The sequence below is a fragment of the Ammodytes marinus genome, assembly GCF_949987685.1.
Source record: "Ammodytes marinus genome assembly, chromosome: 2".
Classification (NCBI taxonomy): domain Eukaryota; kingdom Metazoa; phylum Chordata; class Actinopteri; order Uranoscopiformes; family Ammodytidae; genus Ammodytes; species Ammodytes marinus.
In genome coordinates this window covers 12,445,183-12,466,119 of record NC_137231.1, presented here as the reverse complement: position 1 = coordinate 12,466,119, position 20,937 = coordinate 12,445,183, and the positions used below count along the sequence as shown (strand labels likewise).

The window sequence follows — 20,937 nt, the reverse complement described above, 5'->3', positions numbered from 1 at the left end:
AAGGTGAATGTTGCAGATGTTCCATAGTCTGTATGTTTGTGACTTTCCACAAAGAAAACAGATCGATACACAACCCACTCTTTGCAATTTACGGATAAATTATTAACAGTGGCCTGCTAGGCGAGCAACAAATCAATTTGCACGTCTAATACAAATGAACTTGAACGTGTTTAATAATATATGAAACACGTAAAAAAGAATGTATTTGTAAGTACAAAGAACAAATATGTCTGTGGTCAGTGTGGCTATAAGGTTTGTATGTTTTTTTTGATGGATTTTCTGTTGGGCCACCCTTGTTGGACATTAAAGTTGTTTCGTATCTTGTTGTGTCTGAAATTGTAGGTGTGTGTGTCTGTGTGTTTGCAGAATGGGTCGAGGTGAGAACATGGGACACCTGACTCAACTTGATCACAGGCAGAAGATGCAGCTGGAGTCTCTAGATGTGGACCCCTTGTTTATCCGCTTCCTCAGGACCTTCAAGGAAATCCTTAAATTTGTTCTCTTCAGCTATACTGTGCTGTTTGGGGCTTTGCTACTAGCCCGATGGACCACTTACTACATGGTGGGAAAGTGACCAGGAAACGGACCGCAGAAAATGCACTCACAGCTTACTAATGCAGTTGATTGGGCATACCTTCTTGGGATTTGTGGTCTATGCAGTTCCTATAAAAGATGAATGTCTCCAAACACAATATCCACAGCTAGAGTGATCATGAATTTATTGCCTTATTTGATTCACTGTTGTAGTAAATCCCACGGCTTTTGTGCAGTTTTATTTATTTTTGTAAATGATCTTAAGTTGGCATTTAGATCAACTCCACAGTGAAACTAATTTTAAACAAGCCAGCTCGAATCAGATGTGTTTGTTGCCATTGCCTCAATATGCATTCTACAAACAGTGATATTTGCTGAGTTGCAGAATAATGAAGCAATAAATGTATGTTTTTTATGGTTGTGTTGCATACAAAAACAGTCTTGTGTATTTTTGATTGATAAAAGCTTTAACTGTGTGTTTTTTTTTCTTTTCTTGGAAAGAACATTAAGTAAAACAAATAGCCTGTGTTTTAGTTTATAGGGCAACACTGCAGTGACAATGTCAGTAGAAATGGTTTTCTGTTAAACTGCTAATTTCTCTTGAATCAAACAAAGCTGCATCTACTGATGGGATCTCATGTGAATAAGAAAAGCTGACCCACCAGGCGGGCCACTGCCCCAGGGGCCCCAGGCTCCCGGATGGCGTGAAGGACCCATGTTTACTATGTGAAATTGAATATGGTTGCCAGCAAAGCACGGCATACATAAAAATGATTTGGGCCTCAAGGCAACACCTGTTGACCTGTCACAATGGGAAAAGCAATGGTGTAAATAAGAAAATTGATGATGGTTGAATTCCATTTAGCTGTGTCTGTGCTTCAGGGACCAAGTATTGTGCATTCTGTCTAACTGTCACACCCTCATAGTTTACTGGAATCGGATACTTGAATGGAACACAGCCCTAGTTAATCCAAAATGTCTGTTGTAGGGCAGGGTAACGTTCAAAGAATTTCACTGTTGATACTCATACCTTGACTTTGATACAGGTTCCTGAACAATACTTTTTCCATGCTTTTATTGAGTGCAGAGAGACAGAGATGAAATGGGGCAGAGAGGGGAATTACATGAAGAGAACGACCACAGGCTGGATTCAAACCTGGATCTGCTGTGAGGAGAACTGAACTGAGCCTCATCCTACAATACTTTTTTCGATACTAATTGAATGAAATCAGATTTAACAAGATGACATTATAAAATATGGCAAAAAAAAATCAAGTTAAATTGTTCAGCTCATTGGCCTTTTTTTCCACAAAATATGAATAAATAAAACTTAAATTAAGATGTAATTGCCTTCAGATTACCACAAATGCCCTATGTCCTCCTGAGCAGCTCCCCACAGCCAATCACCAGCACCTTTAGATCTTGACACATCAAGCATGCCGCTGCCTTCTAGGCTCTCTGACGTTGGACGACAAGATATTTCGATACTAAACATTTTCGATACTCGATGGTACCAAGCCATTTCTGTCGATGCCTGAAAAGTATTGAACTTCGATACCCAGCCCGGTTGTGATAAAGATCTATAGGGGTCCAGTTCACTTCACTTTTTTTCCCTGCGGCCCAGGCCAGGTAAATTTAGGCCAAGAGTCTAAATTTCAGTTTGTAACTCACTTTTAACATCTTGGTGCACCAAGGGTGGCCTTTTCACAATGGAATCCTCCATATGCTCATGTCAGATGAGAAAAGCTGCAGCAAAGATCCATATTTTCTTTTACAGTAGGCCTATATGCTGGAAATCCAAAGAAGTATTTAGTTTTTAAGAGGAAGATGCAAATGCCTACATTTAATCTGTCAGGAGCCTACTATAATAGCCTACAATACAAACCCGTGATTTTTTTTTTTATCTTTAGTTACCATTTGAATTAAATAAAAAATAAACTTTTATTAGTCAATTATTTTTTCTAAATTAAACTTCCTTCATATTAAATGTTTTCATTTTTGATGTGAAGCTAAACACTAACCCTGAGTGAGTTCGATTTCGTCCACTGAAACAATTCACATGGGCGGGGTTAGACTATTACAGACATTTTTTATAAAATAAAAGTCAGTGCAAGATCAACGCGCTATGCTATGAATAAATTAACCTTGTGGACGCCGGGGCATAAAAACATACCCAGGTCGGTTGAAGCATGGGGGTAGAAGACGGTGGAAGCTCAGGAGTCAGTCAGATTAAAATTGCATGATGCACCCTCCGCGCGCTCCGTTTGATGTTAGCTGAACGCCACCCGCGCTGCGCCATTTTGAAAGGCTGGGAGAGGCAGAGGCGAGGGAAATCTCAAAGTAGAGTGCAAAGTCTGAAATTCCCCACTGAGGATTGTAGTTTACTTTCTCTGGTTGGAAACTGCTCCGTGCTGTACATACCAACTGGGTTGTGTACTTGTACCTTCTTCTTCGGAGTTATTAGCAGCACTCCCGGGTTTGTTCGTGCACCGCTCCACGGTCAGAACCACCGAGCCGATCCAGGTCTGCACTGAGAGAGTCCAGGGCCCGAGCCCACTACAGAGACTCCCCCTTTCTGAGTCGCTCACCATGGCAGGTAAAACTACAGAGCAACGACTGTCGGGGAGCCTGGGGTTTAATTGTAATTCAACAATTGATATCCCATTCAGTGCAAATGATGGTATGTCACTGAGTTGTGGATCAGCAGCGCAGGCTAGCTAGCAAGCTAAAGATACCACCAAGATGCTAGTGTGTCAGTGAGTGACAGTGTGAAAGTGAGAGTTTACCCACAGCAAACACGCTTAAACTAATTATTGGTCCAGGTAACATGTTAATCCATTTAAAACACGTATTAAGTATCAAGGCACGCTCAGCCTCGTTCTTATATTAAATGATTTTTAGCTAAGTTAGCACTAGGCTAACGCGTTTAAAGTTGTCTTTTTTGACTGTGGTGTGTTTTAAAAGTTGTATCTGTTTCGTGCAGGGGCCGGTGGTGGGAACAGCGATGTGCAGTGGTGCTTTTCCCAAGTCAAAGGAGCGATAGATGATGATGTCGCCGAAGGTGAGTCCATGTGGTGGTCACTGAACACTACTAGCCTGTTTTGAACTTAGCTTTAATGCTAACTGTTACACTTTGTGATAACGTTCATCTATGTTCTGCATAAATGCTGCAAAACGCCAACAGTCCCAAATGGTCACAGTGCATTTGTGTGTGTAATGTGATGTTTGTGAATCTGAATCTGCACAGTCGCAGGTTTTTAACTCTGCAGGAGAGACGGAGGCATTTTGTAAACAAGTCGGAAGTCATTGAACCAGCGCGATTATTTTGTTGAGCAATCGGTTTTCATGGTTTCCACTTAAAATGTGTTTGAAACGGTGCATTAAAGCCCCGAGTTCAAATGGTCTGAATTGCTTAGTCAAAAGAAAATACTTTCCCAATTAGCATTATCTATTCGCAGATGGTCTGATAATTTCGGACTTATATCGCAAATCCAATACAATAGAGGTCAAATATATTTCATTAGTAGTGCATGGAGCATCATAAGGTGGCATGAGCCTCTTTCTAGAATAACAGTCTTGGTAACCTAGGAGAATCCACATTCATTGTTTCTGGAAAGAGACTTTGCTGTTGCAGTTTTCAACTGCCTGCTTGGTTAGATAATTATATGGGGTATTATTATTATTTTTTATATATATATATCAGTGATTCTTGAGAACCGGGACAAAAGGCAGTCTTCCATATGTAACTGCTGTTATCTTTAAAAATAAAAATATTTAAAATTGTAGATGTTATTAGGGATTAAGAATAGAATGTCTGGAGCACAATTATCCCCTTAAATTAAATTTTATCATTATTATGTCAAATATATGACACTTGTTATCTTCTCACGACGTCCAAAACAGTGTGTCCTCAGAGAAGGTTTCAATATTTCATATGCAATAAAACCTATTAAAAATGTACTTTTAATTATTAAAAAGTGTTTTTTCATGAAAAGCAACACTAAATAATCTCTCATATCAATAAAAACTGTTTTTCTTCAACACATTTATATTTTATATGGTTTCAAAGTGGTGGGACACTTTGTCACCACCATCAGACAATCCATTAAAATGTAAGAAAATCAGCCAAAATAAGGGGTAGCTGTCACTTTGAAGGACCTCTTGTCACAATCTCCCTCTGCAGAGTACATTAGAGTCAGACAGGCTCTGATAAGTGTTGTAGTTTTAGAATATTTTACATTACAAATCTTGAAAGTCCTGCGTCACAACCATGATACGTCAACACCGACTTACAATTTCTGAAGAAGTTATTTGAAATGTTTCGATCCATTTTATTTTTCTGAAGTAGTTCATACTAGCACCTATCATCAACAGAAAAACCAAACTGCTACTAGAAAAACTCTTATTTGTTCTGTTTAAGAAACGGTAAATATGTCAAAACCGTCAGATATCAAAAAAATGTTTATTCATTTACATTTTGAAAATATTTTTTGATATTGTTGTATCAGTGATTCTTGAGAAGTGGGACAAAACAGGGGGCAATGTTGAAAAAATACAAACCCTATGTTTAGGCAAATTAAATTACATGTATGTATCCAACAACATATACTAAGCTACTGAGCTAAGGTTTGACACAACCTCCCAGCTGTTATCATTGCAAGGTGGATGAACCGAACCTTGCAATGATATCACATTTTTTAACACAGTACGTGTGGAAAATTAATCTAAGTGCAAAGTAATAGAGCCCATAGTCCCATGATGATCATAATCACCCCTTTCCCATTGTGTAATGAGCAATTTCACCAGTGCCCGAAATGCGCGTGTTTACAGTACATTGTGATCTTATTTGTGTGTAAAGGATTACACGGTTGTTTACAGTAAGCTTTGCCTGAAGACAAGAATACATGCGAGCCTCTCCTTGTGTCAATACCTATCAGTACATGGGCTGACAAATCTCTGAACACTACAATTGTTTAGTAGTTTTTCATTTTGACTCCTGCAGAAATACTCTCACTCTGCCCTCTTCTGCTTTTATAAAAGCGTTTGTATGGAGTCAGGTCGTATCAGGGGGCGCTTTGTGTGCTGTGTTAATAGAGGAACAACACCACAGCTTATATGAAGGATTGGACTTGCTCAGAATAGTGCCAGCTCTTAAACAGGGATTGATTGTTGTGTTGTAGGATTTGATGAGAATGCTTGTTTCTGAAAAGTGCAGATAGCTGCACAAGGCAAGTTTTTTTTTCTCCTCTCCTCAGCGTGTTTTGTAGACTTTTAGGTTCATTGCACTAACACACCGTGTGTGTGTGTGTGTGTGTGTGTGTGTGTGTGTGTGTGTGTGTGTGTGTGTGTGTGTGTGTGTGTGTGTGTGTGTGTGTGTGTGTGTGTGTGTGTGTGTGTGTGTGTGTGTGTGTGTGTGTGTGTGTGTGTGTGTGTGTGTGTGTTTGTAGATGAGCGTCACACTGCTTTGTTGTGTGTTCATGGTTGACTTTTTCAGCCCTCACTGATGGACAAAACAGGAGCAATTCTACAATAGAATAGAAAATAGGTAGAACCTTGTACATCATTGGGAGGAGATGAATCCTTAAACCAGAAAAACTTTGCAAACCAGTGCAAAGTATTTTCACTACAAACACAATTAAAATGTACACAACATGCTCCGAATTATACCATATTATACAAATGCTAACTTAATGCTAAATATGTAGTGCTGTTCTAATAACTCTGCTTTATTGACAGCTGACATCATATCTACTGTTGAATTCAACCACTCTGGGGAGCTGCTAGCCACTGGGGACAAGGGGGGTCGTGTTGTCATCTTTCAGCAGGAGCCAGAGGTAAGCTTTGGTGAATTATCTTTTTTACATTTCATAAATTCTTAATTTTGCTCAAACTAGTTCCAACTTTTCTACTGAATTCAGAAGCCATATCCATTGGGAAAACACCCCCACTGTTCACCTGATCCTGCGTGGGTCGAAAGGCCCACTCTTGCTCTCATATTTTTATCGCAATAATACTTGAACCTAACTCTGTGTCATTGTTATAGAGCAAGAATCAGCCACAGTGTCGAGGAGAGTACAATGTTTACAGCACCTTCCAGAGCCACGAGCCTGAGTTTGACTACCTGAAAAGCCTTGAGATCGAGGAGAAGATCAACAAGATTCGATGGTTGCCTCAGCAGAATGCTGCACAGTTCCTTTTGTCCACAAATGGTTAGTCGACTACTTGTTTTCGAAATAATTTGATGCACTGTAGTAAATGTGTGCCTGTGAAACAACCTCCCAAATGTGCTCTGGAGACACATTTGGCAACGAGTGATCTAATTTGAGATGCCTCTGTTTCTGAAGATGAGTTTTTCATGATCTGTGCTTTTTTTGGTCGTTGACAGACAAAACCATAAAGCTGTGGAAAATTAGTGAGCGTGACAAGAGACCGGAGGGCTACAATTTGAAGGAAGAAGATGGACGATACAGAGATTTCAATACTGTCACAACACTACGGGTGTGTATACATTGCTTCATCACTGTCCCAATAATGTTGAGCCTTATTTTTTCTTTACCATGGCACTGTTTTAAGATGCTGCTGTGCCTTCATACCAATTGTGTTGCACTTTTAAAAGCTTATTAAATCAGAATTTAATTTGTTGAAACACATGTAAAGTATTGTAATTTCATCCCACCACTGCCCTCCAATCCTGTGTTTTGTCAGCTGTTTTCGATTCACGCAGACATACTGACATGTTGCAAAAGCACAGGTGTAACTATAACATCAACAATCCACTCCTTTAATTACTGCAACGCAGCAATAACTGATATGTTTAAAACCTGATTTAACTGTTAATGTCAAAATTTGTTCTCTGAAAAGGGTCTTCAGCTTTAGTTTCACTTGGTATTTTTCTCCTTCTTAATGTGCTCCTTCCACTTCTGGAGCTGCTGATCTATATTTATTGATTTGTTTCTAAATATAGACGCAGATTAACGGACTTGCCTTTTACACTGAGCCAGGCCCTTCTCTCTTTGTGTAAACAACGGTTGACTGTTACTGTATGCGTCAGTAACAGCAAAATAGAAATGCATTTAGAATTTAGAATCTTTCTGGACTTATCCAATTCTTTTTAAGATAATGTTATTTATAATGTGTGTAAATATTTGTTTATGTTGGATTATATGATGATCACACAATCTTCAACTTTCCCTGAAAATACAATGACACAAACTTTGCCCCTCTCATCAGGTACCAGTGTTCAGGCCCATGGACCTGATGGTGGAAGCCAGCCCTAGACGAGTGTTTTCCAACGCTCACACCTACCATATCAACTCCATCTCCGTCAACAGTGATTGTGAGACCTACCTGTCTGCAGATGACCTGCGCGTTAACCTATGGAATCTGGAGATCAATGATCGCAGCTTTAGTATCCTTTTCTGTTTTTGGAATTCCATGCAGCCATCATGTTCTGTAGATCTTGATTTAATTCATAAATTATTCTAATTCTCTCCTGTGGGGAAAAAAGATGTGACGTAAAAGACTGCTAACAATAATTGGAAATGCAATCTTTTCAGTCAGTACAGTTACCAAACAAATATTGTTTAGAAATGTAGCATTGTTGTTTGTGTGCAGTCTGATCAAGGAAACAAAGTGAAAATAACCGCTCCATTTTAAGTGAACATACATTTGATGTGAAACAATGAATGGCATGACCTGGCAAGTTCAGTTCTGTCCCTCAAAAGGGCTCTGACTGACTTTCTGATCAGGATCCACACCTGCCCACCACATGTCAGTTTGACTAAAGCGACTTACAGTGAACAACAGAGTTGGTGTGCTTTGGTGTCATATTTGATACTACCACCAGATGTCCCCCAAAGTAAGGGATATTCTCGTTCTACACATAGTTGCTCTAACATACTTATTTAAGTTAACATGTACGTTTCACTCCTAAAAAGAGTTTATGTAAATGTAAAAGGTTTTAGTCCTAAATTGGTCCACATTATTTTTATCAGTGACTAATGTCCCATTGTAAACAAACACATTCACAAAACAAGGCAGTTGATGTTGACACCTAACTTGCTCAGAGCACCTATAGAATATGCTGTTCTGATCTTAAAACATCTTAAAATCTTAATCTTAAAAGTCAATATTTTCTGACCCCTAGCCAATCAAGGCAAGGCAAGTTTATTTAAATAGCACAATTCAGACACAAGGCCATTCAAAGTGCTTTACAGGGGCAAGATTAAAATACATAATACACATTAGAAAAGCGAATGAATAAAACCGAATTAATAGAAATAGAACATTTAAATAAAATAAAAATGACAGGTTAAAATGGAAACAGAAAAGTATTCAGACTTGATTTAAGAGCTGAGAGTTGCAGCAGACCTTTTTTTCTGGGAGTTTGTTCCGGAGATTTGGTGCATAAAAACTAAAAGCTGCTTCTCCTTGTTTAGTCCTAACTCTGGGGACTGTAAGTAGACCTGTCCCAGACGACCTAAGGGCTGTGAACGGTTCATAACGTATCAGCAGATCAGTAATGTATTTTGGCCCTAGACCATTTAGGGCTTTATAAACCAACATCAATATTTTGAAATCAATTCTTTGAGTGACAGGAAGCCAGTGTAAAGACCTCAGAACTGGGGTAATGTGATCCACTTTTTTGGTCCTAGTGAGTACTCGAGCAGCAGCGTTCTGAATTAGCTGAAGCTGTCTGATAGATTTTTTTGGAAGGCCTGCAAGGACACTGTTACAACAGTAGTCAAGTCTACTAAAGATAAATGCATGGACACGTTTTTCTAAATCTTGCTGAGACATAGGCCCTTTAGTTCTTGATATGTTTTTAAGGTGGTAGTAGGCTGACTTGTTAATTGATTTAATGTGTTTTTTGAAATTCAAGTCTGAGTCACTAGACAACACCAAGATTTCTGGCTTGGTGTGTGGTTTCTAACATAACAGATTTAACCTGTGCGATGACTTTTAATTGTTCATCTTTGGCACTAAAGACAATTACTTCAGTTTTGTCTTTGTTTAATTGAAGAACATTTTTGCACATCCAATACCATCAATACCTTTTTGGCCTCCCGGAAAATGACAGTAGCAGGATATGTTTGTACTAGTTGTATCGTAAAAACCTTAATTTTTATCTCTGGAGAATGCTTTTTTTTTTTTTTTTTTTTTTTTTTTTTACCTTAACCTCACTTTCTCAAGATATTGTTGACATTAAGCCAACCAATATGGAGGAGTTGACGGAGGTGATCACAGCAGCCGAGTTCCACCCCAACCAATGCAACACTTTTGTCTACAGCAGCAGCAAGGGCACCATCCGCCTGTGTGACATGAGGGCGTCGGCACTGTGCGACAAGCACTCCAAATGTAAGCTAACATTCATTCTGCTGTGTGCCTGGAACTCTGGGAAAACTTGATGACGGACAATGCAACTAAAACAGGTTAAATTTTCTGAATGTGGAGGGTGGGGGGTACCTTTTCTCACAGCTTAGAAACAGGAATCTGCTTTAACAAAGCCTACAGTTTTCTGAGAAGTCTCAATTAGTGGAGCACCATACACCAGTGTGAGCTGGCAAGCCTTGTGAAAGGTGAAAGTTCCTGTCTAACGTCAGTCAACCTGACAGTGCTGTGGTAGAAGGTAGAGGGATTTCTTTTTTAAGAAGGTCTCTGGTTTAATCCTCATTACAACCAACTCTCACTGTTGTCTTAGAAGCAACAGCACTAACCTCTGACCCACACAGTTATTTACCACCACGACACACACCTGTGAGCTCAATAGCAGCAAGTTTCAAAACCACTACATCTCCTTGTTAGATATTTCATATTTTAAGATGAAACTTTTTGAAACACTATGCATATTGTAATGTTTGCCACAAAAGTATGAATAAGAACATACAGAACATGTGTGCCCCTGAAGTGACCACACTATTAAAACAAAGTGGTATATGTTGCTGCATTAAATTAACAGCTATATAAATATTTAAGTATATCATTGCAATCGATAGTGTATTAACGACATGCCTCCTTTATTTTATTTTTTCAAGTGTTTGAAGAGCCAGAGGACCCAAACAATCGTTCTTTCTTTTCTGAAATCATCTCATCCATCTCTGATGTAAAATTCAGCCACAGTGGACGCTACATGATGACCCGCGACTACCTGTCCGTCAAAATCTGGGATCTCAACATGGAGTCACGGCCAGTAGAGACATATCAGGTCTGTTACCTCTGCAACACCTGAGGCATCATTCTACTCTCTCCGCTAGATGGAGGTGTCATAATAATAAAAAAAAAATTCCACTCTGGCACATGTGTTTATAACTACAACACTTTGTCTTAACAGGTTCATGAATATCTCAGGAGTAAGCTGTGTTCCCTCTACGAGAACGATTGCATCTTTGACAAGTTTGAGTGCTGTTGGAACGGGAACGACAGGTGAATATCTACGTTATATTCGCTCTCAGGCTTAAAAGACACCTTCTGGAGAACTGTTGTTGCACAAGTGTCAGCATTGTCGAAGCAAATTTTAAGAATTTATCACTTTAGTAGATAGTCACTTTATCATGCCTATGGAATTCCTAAAGGCTGTATCCCACCGGATGCCTGTCTGGTCCTTCTCTGCTTCGACACGGCAGCGGAGCTTCCACAAGTTCTGCAAGTCTCTCTGCTCCATTGCAGCTCCGGCTGTCCGGTGCCCTCTGCAACGAATACACACAGTTTCTATTTTTGCCGGATGTCTTAGCTCGGTGCATCAATTTAGCACAGAACGGATCGAAAGAGACGGGAACACGGATGCTGACACAACAATAAAACATCCGGTTAATTTTCAGAATAATAATACTGTGTTCACTGCAGGTAATCTCAAAACAGAGACGCATACGAGCAAGTCCATACTTTTACTTGTTTGGATGGGAACAATAACCTTCTGTGCGTTTGTTGTTGTGTCAATACCACATACAGAATCATATTATCAAGCGCGATCGCCCGTCACTTTTAATTACCGCGGTAACTCCTCGGTCTCGCGACTCCAGCTGTCCAGCGGCGCTGGCCGTACACGCTTTGAAAAGGGAGCTGGTGGGTGTTGATGCACGTGGGCGCACAGAGCAAAAACGATGCCGTGCCGTAAGACAACACACACAGGAACAGGGTAACACATTTAATATGTGTGATGCTTGTAAATGTTTTGGGCTGATTTTTATTGGCCTTATCAATGGCTGTGGTTATCAGCTCAGTGCAGACCATGAGGCCACTGAGTGGGTGGGATGTTCCGTACATCTCCCTGGTAGTAGTTCATGACAGGCACTTGTGGCATTCCTGATTAATTTTGGTTGACATTCTCTGTCATACCTCACCCCTCTGCAGTGTCGTGATGACCGGTTCCTACAACAACTTCTTCCGGATGTTTGACCGAGGCTATCGGCAGGACGTCACCCTAGAGGCGTCGCGGGAGAACAGCAAGCCCCGGTCGGTCCTGAAACCACGCAAAGTAAGCACAGGCGGGAAGCGCAAAAAGGATGAGATCAGTGTAGACAGTCTGGACTTTAACAAGAAGATCCTCCACACTGCCTGGCATCCCCTGGACAACATCATTGCTGTGGCCACCACCAACAATCTGTACATATTCCAGGAGAAACTGAACTAGCGTTTTGTTGAACCGCTCAGATCCCAGTTTCTGCTTGAGCCCCCACTTCTCCGATACACGCATACAAACAACACTGGTCCGTCTTTGGCTAAATCCCCAAGTCTTAATATGGTCTGCCCTATGTGATTTTAGTATTACATGTGACTCAACTTACACTCTCAGAAAAAAACAGTGGCATTAATACATTGTACCCGAGCAGGCCATCACAAGCACATTTCTGTGTGTATTGTTAGTCTGAGTCCAGAATTTTGGACTTAGTGATATGTTTTTTTTTTTTTTCTTCCATACACCAAGCTACCGTTTGCAACTCCACTACATCCCAAACCAAAGGGAAATGTGTTGAATACACACATTTGGCAGGTTTGTTTCTTTATTTCCTTTTGTGCCATCGTGACATGATTTGTTTGTATGTCATAGCTACCAATTAAGTCTTTGTAGCTACCATGTATTATTAGTTTGAATAGGAAATGCTTTCTATTGTTCATGCTTCTTTCTGTCACCACGTTCCTTTTGGTACTGGCCTGAAGCACTGCTACTATAAGCTGTCAACACTCCATATTTGCCCCCAAGTATTCTGTCAAGTTGCCAAGTTCGCTCCCCATCTTTCCTGATGTACAGTACAGCATTGTTATGGGCTACTGTTAAAGGACTATTCTAGTGATTTATCATGTTTAAGCTCATTCTCTATAAATGGTTTATGACAGTCCACAGCAAACCAATATTTATTAGATGTGTAACTTCAAGGCACCCTCCTCTTGTTTACATTGATTCTCCACTGTAAAAGACAGACAAAAAAGGCAACTTACTTGAAACTGACTTGACATGTTATCCACAGTGAATCTCTTTCTAACTCAAGTTAGATTTGAGTTAGATACATAAAATCAACCTTTTAAATGCGATTCTGTTTGGATAGCTTGTAAACGGAATGGCTTTTGACAAGCTGAAACTCGATGCAGTGATGCTGGAGTGTCCTTAACATATTGGCATCAAGTGTCAGTTGTTCACTGAGATGAAATACTCACCTTGAGAAAGTTTCAAGCCTATAGGTTGATTTTCATGGTGTATTTATATGGCTACGTTTCGGGAAATAATCAGCAGTAATATTATAAGTAATTTCTAGTTGATGGCCTAAACTACTTCTAAAAACACCCATCAGAGACGTTCTTCAACATGGACACACAAATGACGGTAGCTCACTTAGTCAGGTATTGTGGTTCTAGGAGTTAAGTGGGGGGGCTTATCATGCCAAAGAAACCAGTCCTATACTAAGTTTTGTCCATTTAAAGCTGTCATGCAGACAAGGTGCCCCTGGTCAGACTGGTCCCCTTTGCACATGTGAGGGCCTCTATATAAAGCTCAGGACAATAGCTTATATCTGCGAAAGGGTAGATGGCGTGATGTAGCCTTATTCTCTCCCGGTGTGTGGCACCAAAGTCAGGGGCCGCTGCCAGCTTCCCTATTTAAAAGCCTGCTGTGTAGTTGCAGATCGATGGACCGCTTTACCTTCTAGATGTAGTGTGTTGTAGAGCTTTTTTTATGATGTTTTTTTACTGTACCTACCTGATGATAAAATAAGAATCACTATAGCTGATTTATTTTTGTATAAATTAAGGCAATAGGATTACAGTCTGATCACTGTAGTTTCTTTAGCTGTCTATCTCAGACTGATTGTAGACGGAGTTTGCCTCATCAGGTAACCCTTCTTTCATATGACTTTGGGATATTTTGTTTATTCCGGCAGGTTTTTCGTTAAAAGCAAGAGACATTTTTTTTGTGACATCAAGGAAGTGCATCGTTTCTCATGTGGGATGTCCTAAGAAAAGTATTTTCAGGTGTCAGTACCTCCTGTAGTCCTAAGCACTATAACATTTTTATTTTATTTTTTTAATTAGGCTGACTGTAACTGATTTTGATGTAGGAACTTTTTTTGGGTGCTTCAGAATTAGTTTCCATTTAATTTGGATCTTTAGCGTTCTTTTTTTTTTTTTTGTGCCATGCCTTTGTTGATGGTATCATTTTGCTCGCTGTGAAAGAATAGGTCCCTGTGGGTCTAAATGGGAAAGGCATTTTACTAAACATGTTATGTTGGATCAGGCTCCCTGTAATGCTAGTCAACGAGATTGACTAGGCAGCCGGATTTTGAATTATTGTATGAAATGTCTTCTCTCTCCTGAGAATCTAGACTTGTTTATTTAAAAAGGAGAATTTGTGAAGCACTTCATTTGCAGATGAATGTTGTATGCAACTGGTCATTCATGAGTCTTGAACATGGGTATATTCTTCAAAGAAGGAACTCTGCTGTTCCTCTGCTACACTATGCTTCAGCCACATGCTGCCATTTCCCTACTGAAGCGGTTCATTATAGCACAGTTTGAAATTACATTTTGGTGACAGGTTAAGCCATTGACTCAGGGCATGCCGCATAATGGTCCACTGGGTCATGTTTATGTAAGTCAATGTGTCACTCCTACTACCTTAGATAACCGATTTCCAATCATTAGGATGCCGCCAAAATAACCACCCTTTTCCACATGCGGTGGAGTTGAGCTACTGTCGAGAATCATTCTCTCAGGGCTCTGGGTTATATCCTCTAGTAGTTTGAGTCATTTTGGGGAAACGGCTTTTCTTTACTGTCGTGTATGTGTGTGTGTGTGTCTCGTTCAAGTTATTTGCCTAATGTCATATTGTAAACCTGTATAATGTGGCACCTTTGTCCCATTCCACGGTTCAAGGATGATCCAGTCATTTAGCCACCGATCAACAAGAGTTGTCCATTCAAAGTATGAGATCAGAAATCAGCCTTGTCCTGTCCAATGGAAGCATTATTTACTCACCGTTTAATAACGTTTGTCCTAACAGCCTGGAAGATATGAGAAATGTTTAAAAATCCAAATATTGGCATAGAAATAGTATTTGATCAAAGTCATCTTTTTGAAAAAAATCTTGAGATAAAATTGGTATTTATTTATTTTTTAAATAATCCCATCTGCAGACAGAGCAGATTTGATGTTAATAAAAAAAGAAAACTGATCAATAATATCTTTTCAATCACCCCTCATATTGTCTTCATAGCTATAGTTCAAGGCTATAGTGTAAACCACAAAGATGTTCATACGAACCCTAATGCCTTTCTTATAGCATTAAGAAGAGATAAGATAATCAAGTATGTTTCTTGAAATTTCTGGCATGCCAGACAGGAGACTGCTCAGGGGAATTCACCGCTGCTCTGTGATCAAAACCTTGTACCTTCAAAATCAACAATTTAAAAAAATATATATATATATTTTCAGGACTTTATTAAAAACTGTCTTGTTTACAGGCAGATCATACACATTTTTGAATTTTAAGTGGCTATAATGGTTTTAAACCTGAACCTCAGGTCAACAGCACTTGCCCTACAGACGAGAGGATCATGAAAATCTCAAGGAAACGGTCTTAATTGGAGTTATGAGGTTTTTCCACTTGAAGCAGCATTATATACATGTCTAATGTATCACAGGAGTTAGAAAATAAATGCACTTTTTATTTTTGTGAATTTCCTTAATTTGTATGACGTGTTTGTTTATTTCGTTCAAGGGGCTCTTAAATAAAGATTGTTGGAGAGTTTTTAGTGATCTGTTTGAGGAAAAAAAAAGAATAAAACTACAAATGGTTCATTCATTGTACAGCTATGTTTTTCTTTGTCAAATGGAATAAAGTACAATTTAGATGAAAAGTAATAAAGAATTTCAAACCTAAATTCTGATGTAATGGCTTGGTGGTTTGTGTATGGAAGATAAAGTGAAATGATCACATATTTAAAGGTTTACAAAACTAAGCCTCACACACTCTTTATAAATGTGTAAGCTATTTCCCATTTATTTATCACACTCACGCACACAAAAAACATCCAGCTGATTAAGCCCTTATCTGAGGAGTGTGATGGGAGCCACTATCTTCAATCTTCAAACCCTGCAGTCCACCTAGGTCCTGATGTCCAGCATACCCACTGGTCAGGAGGACCACAGAGACTATGTGGTCAGGACCTAATGCTAATACAAATATACTTATTTTTATTCATAAATCATAAAACCTTTCTACATCACAGTTTTACATGTGGCTACTATGAGCATACAATTACTAAAATTGCACTCATCTGGCTCGGTCTCTTGTCTGAAGCATAGATAGTATAGGTCTGAAGTATATGGACCATAGATAGTATATAATATGGATATGAACTCTGGACTGCTTTAGCGCATGCGCAGTGCAGTTTGTGTGCGTGTCATGTTGATGAATACTAAAACTGGGCAGTCAACAACATGTCCACCTCTGCTGCTGCTGCTGCTGCTCAGGGAAACAATAATGAAGAGCCTGGGCTTCACAGTACGTACCGCAGTCTGTTTTTACGTGCTCCGCCAGACAAATGCTAGTGTAGATATTCTTAGCGAATATTTTTGCAAACAAGATTTTATTGTAAAAGTAACATCGGGTATGGTGTTTCCTCTTCTTCTGGGAGGGGTGGAGGGTGATGTTGTTTGACGTCACGGCGAGCCAGCCAATGGCGCTGTGACAAATGTTTAATTGATGGGGTTGGCAGCCAATCGCGTACGCAAGTTTGCGTAGGGAGGGCTCTAGCCAAAATGAAAACAAGTTTGGGACAAAAGACGAAATACATTTTTCTTTTTTTGAGAATAATTTTGAAATGATCGGATACTTGGTCATATCGCTCGCACTCCTTGAGTAGTCGAGTTGCTATTTATTCAAAGGGGAACAGTCTTCATTAGGCTATAGAGGAAAACAATGGTAGGATGTTAAAGCGCAATGTGCCTGCAGACTTACGAATCTTTAAAAAAATGGTTTAAAGACTTAAGTGGCATAATGTGTGTCAGGCATCGATAAACATTTAAGACATGTAAGGTCTTAAAAAATTAAATAAGCTCGGACGGAAAACGGTGACTTCGCAGTGTGTGACAACATCACAGCTGGAACAGCGACATGTCTGGGCAAACAGTCTCACACTGCACTCTACAGTTATGCAAGCCCTCATGAGAGCAGCAGCAATTCATATTCTGGTCTGAAAATGTGCAATCGGTCATGTACGCTCCTCGTGGAAACACATTACATTTTATTTTTAGCCGGCACAAGACTAGGCTTGTGCTATCATAAAGTGTACATTCTGTGCTCACCCAAGCCCAGTGATTGCATAACCCCAGCCTTTCTGTAAAAGGCTGTTTATGTGGGGCAGTGGTACAAAGAAATGCATGCTATCATGGATCCAGTTCATCAGGAAATGTCAGCTCAGCTGTTTCCATTTGAAATCAGATAAGGGTGTGTTCCTGACTGTGTGGTATTGGTTTAGCCTTTTTAGCACAACAAGCTTAATTTCCCTTCCTTCCCCCCTCTTGACCTTTTCGATGCCAAGGTTCTTGGGTAGAGCTGGAGCTGAATGGTAACAACAGGGCCCAGGCAGCGCAGACCGACCTGCTGGTGACACCATCTGCAGACCAAATAAACGCAAATGCCGGCATGAGTGAAACTCTGCAGACCTTGGAGGTGGTGTCAGAGAGTGATGAAACCATCATCGGGGGACTGGAGCACGTGCCGTCATCCTCCTCTATCCACAATGGGGACATGGAAAAGATCCTCCTGGACGCGCAGCATGAGTCCAGCCAGAGTAGCTCGTCCTGTGATAGGTAGGAACAAAGCACCTTGTATGCTCTACTCTGTCAGACAAGTGTTTTGTTGTCAAACGTTTGTTCCTCATCCTACTATTGTTGACTCAGTCCTCACAGGCCACCAAGTCCAGATCAGGATGATGAGGGTCAGATTACTTTTGATGTGGAAATGCCTAGCCCGAGAGGTAGTCAGGTAAGACAACATCTTAACTCTAAAGTTTGAAACTATTAAGTCTTTTTTTTTATTTCCGCCTGAAATCAAATTGCCTTTCCTGCACATTTGCAGTCAGAGGAAGATGGTCTAGAGCAGGACAGAGAGGAAGACATCCTGCTGAATAAAGAAGCAGACTGGGTGTCTGATTGGTCCAGCAGGCCAGAAAACATTCCACCAAAGTAAGCAGATTCCTACCTCCAGAACAACTCACTAGTGAAATCATCATGTTATTGACATAATTCTGAATTAAAGGGGGAGTCAGCAATTCTGGAGAATTAATTTTGTCAAAATCAGTGAATATCTTCTCGGGATCTGCTACCTGTACATACTGTGTGTGCGTGCTGAAAAAAAAACAATACACATTCCCTTTTTTTACATATCAGTTTAGAGAGCCTAGGCCACACTCGGTACGGACAAGTAGCGGATAGTGAAGAGATATTCACTGATATTGACCAAAAGTGATTTTCACAACAAGCGTTTTACAGAATTTCTGACTCCGTCTTTAATTGCTTAACTTAATTATTCCTCCCAGGGAGTTCCACTTCAGGCACCCCCGACGTTCAGTATCTCTCAGTATGAGAAAGAGTGGAGTCATGAAGAAAGGCGGCATCTTCTCTGCTGAATTCCTCAAACTCTTCATCCCTTCCTTACTCATCTCACACATCCTGGCTCTTGGCATCGGGTAAGTCTGCATATGCATCTTCTCATCTAACTTTGCTGATGTTTTTTTACTTTCCTGTGTCAGTTTTGTATTTTATTGACTCGCCATGTGCCTTTTGTAGAGGGTCAGTACGATCTGTGTCAATGCCAGTTAATCAGTGCCCTGTTATTTCAGTGTCAAAGATGACTGCAATTTATACATTTGACGCTTGTGTGCTCAGACCTGGAACACATTTATTGAAAGGTCTAAGTGGTGAAAATTGTTAATTTCAGCAGTTCTGGGGCATCGGAAAATGGAACCTTTTCCTCAAAATTCTGAAGGTTTAGGTAAATAGTTTAAAACACTGAGTACATGAGTAGCCTCTATCACCTACAAGTTTTAACTGTTTGTTGGGATTGCTTATTATTATATATATTATTATCAATATAGAGAGCTGGTGTCCTGGTTTATTATGAAAATGTGTCCCCTTAATTATTTCATTAATAAATTGATTTGGATTGATGGCTTTTACTTCATTACTACACCATTATTGTCAGCATTGCACAGCATGCAGTCACTGTTTGTTTGAGCAACTGCTATGATTTCATGCATATTCTGCATTTTCTGTTTGTTTTTCTAGAGTGTACATTGGGAAGAGGATTGCCACAGCCTCCACCAGCTCTTACTGAAAAGAGCTTGAAGCAGTGCCAGGATGTTCTCCCGTCTCCAACTCTCCAAACCATCCTCCTGTAGTCCAGCGTTCTCTCTGCATCCATCGTACGCCCACGTTTCTCTTCCAGTCAGAGTTTGATTCTGTCACATTCTAGATGTATTTATAGAGGTAGACACATGACATGTAACGTGGTTGCACTCCCATCACATTTTGACACAGGGCGCAACATTGTACCCAGCGGTTGTCACCAACTTGAATCCCGGCCAATAACAGACCCTGTTAGAGCTGGAAAACATTATATCTGCTCAACTCAGAAATATGTGACAAGGATTTGATGTACGACAGCAGGTTGAAGTTTTTCTACTTGTTATGCTGTTTTGAAGAAAATCTGGCCTTTTCCCAAAATGCATATCTCCACTGGTGTCTCAGTAGGCAGAGTGTATGAACCAAAACTCTGTGGCATATCTGCAATACACACACATTGAATTGGCTCTAGTACAGGAACAGAGGGGGACTTCTATCGCCTTAACCTTTTGAACTAAACATTCAAGGTGCAGTTATTAGAGGGGTGGGAGAGGGTTGCTGCATAGTGGGATTTGTTTTTTAAATTCCACACTTTTTTGAGAATAGAAGCTGCATCGTGTTGACTCCAGAGGTTTTCATTTAAAAAAGCTTTGTTTTTTATGAAGGATGGAAAGCTTACACATTGATCTAGTATGTAGCTGCACATTTTTACAATGGAGTTGCTTGAGTATATTATGCTCGTGAAACTGAGGCTGAATGGCCATTTACCAGGCCATATGCTATTTTTATTTCTTTTTGCAGACTTATCCTCTTCTTTACATAACAGCATAGCAGCAATGGCAAAGTGCCAAATTTTTATCTTTCACCACTGCACATTGGTGATTTATCTTAGTCTGATTTTATTATTATTATTTTATGATGTGTTTAAAATATAGATGTGAAAAATAATTAAAGCTGTGATCCTACCCATGTACACCTTCTGACATTGTATAATATGTCTATACATTGATATGAATGCACATTATATCATTGTTATTATATAGCATCGTGGTAGTAACTTAATGTGTTTATGCTGTTTTTTAATTGCCAAAGTGTCAGTGGCAGAAACGAACATTGAGGAAGGTATTTCCAGTATTTCCATTGTACATGGGTGACATTATAGAGTCACAGGAAAAATCACTGACCATAATGTATGTTGTTGGTTGTACAAACACTTAACATGCATTCAGGCTTTAATGTTAATAACTCATATTAACTCATAAACTGTCATCATAGCAGGCTTATGTACAGTTGATCAGTGTGCAATATGAAGCATTTTGGAATTTGAATAAAGTTTGTACTCTACACAGTGGCTGAGATATAAATACAAAAGGGAGTTGATAGAGCTCTGCATGCATATGCATTATTCAAGTCATAATGAATAATAAAATGCACATGTCGTCAGTATGGACTTCTTCACAACAGATTATTGAGCAGCCATGAGGATCGTTAAATCCGAATTAACTTTATACTGTATACAGTACAAGGATATGAATACAATTGTTGTCTATTATATAGAACTTTCCAATG

The 20,937-nt window shown here is 39.7% G+C and overlaps 2 protein-coding genes across 2 annotated transcripts; both read left to right on the top strand.

The window, feature by feature from the left end:
* Nucleotides 1-2,867: 2,867 nt before the first annotated feature.
* Nucleotides 2,868-15,891, top strand: ppp2r2aa (protein phosphatase 2, regulatory subunit B, alpha a). Its single transcript, XM_080047870.1, has 10 exons — nt 2,868-3,130; nt 3,518-3,595; nt 6,271-6,368; nt 6,578-6,743; nt 6,920-7,032; nt 7,765-7,942; nt 9,727-9,891; nt 10,569-10,738; nt 10,865-10,956; nt 11,884-15,891. Exons 1-10 carry the CDS (start codon nt 3,124-3,126, stop codon nt 12,161-12,163), a joined length of 1,347 nt encoding a protein of 448 aa, XP_079903996.1. The 5' UTR covers nt 2,868-3,123; the 3' UTR covers nt 12,164-15,891.
* A 520-nt stretch (nt 15,892-16,411) lies between these two features.
* Nucleotides 16,412-20,768, top strand: bnip3la (BCL2 interacting protein 3 like a). Its single transcript, XM_080039627.1, has 6 exons — nt 16,412-16,525; nt 17,565-17,835; nt 17,926-18,010; nt 18,104-18,210; nt 18,564-18,713; nt 19,312-20,768. The coding sequence occupies exons 1-6, from the start codon at nt 16,462-16,464 to the stop codon at nt 19,358-19,360; spliced, it is 726 nt and encodes a 241-aa protein (XP_079895753.1). The 5' UTR covers nt 16,412-16,461; the 3' UTR covers nt 19,361-20,768.
* The last annotated feature ends 169 nt before the right edge of the window (nt 20,769-20,937 follow it).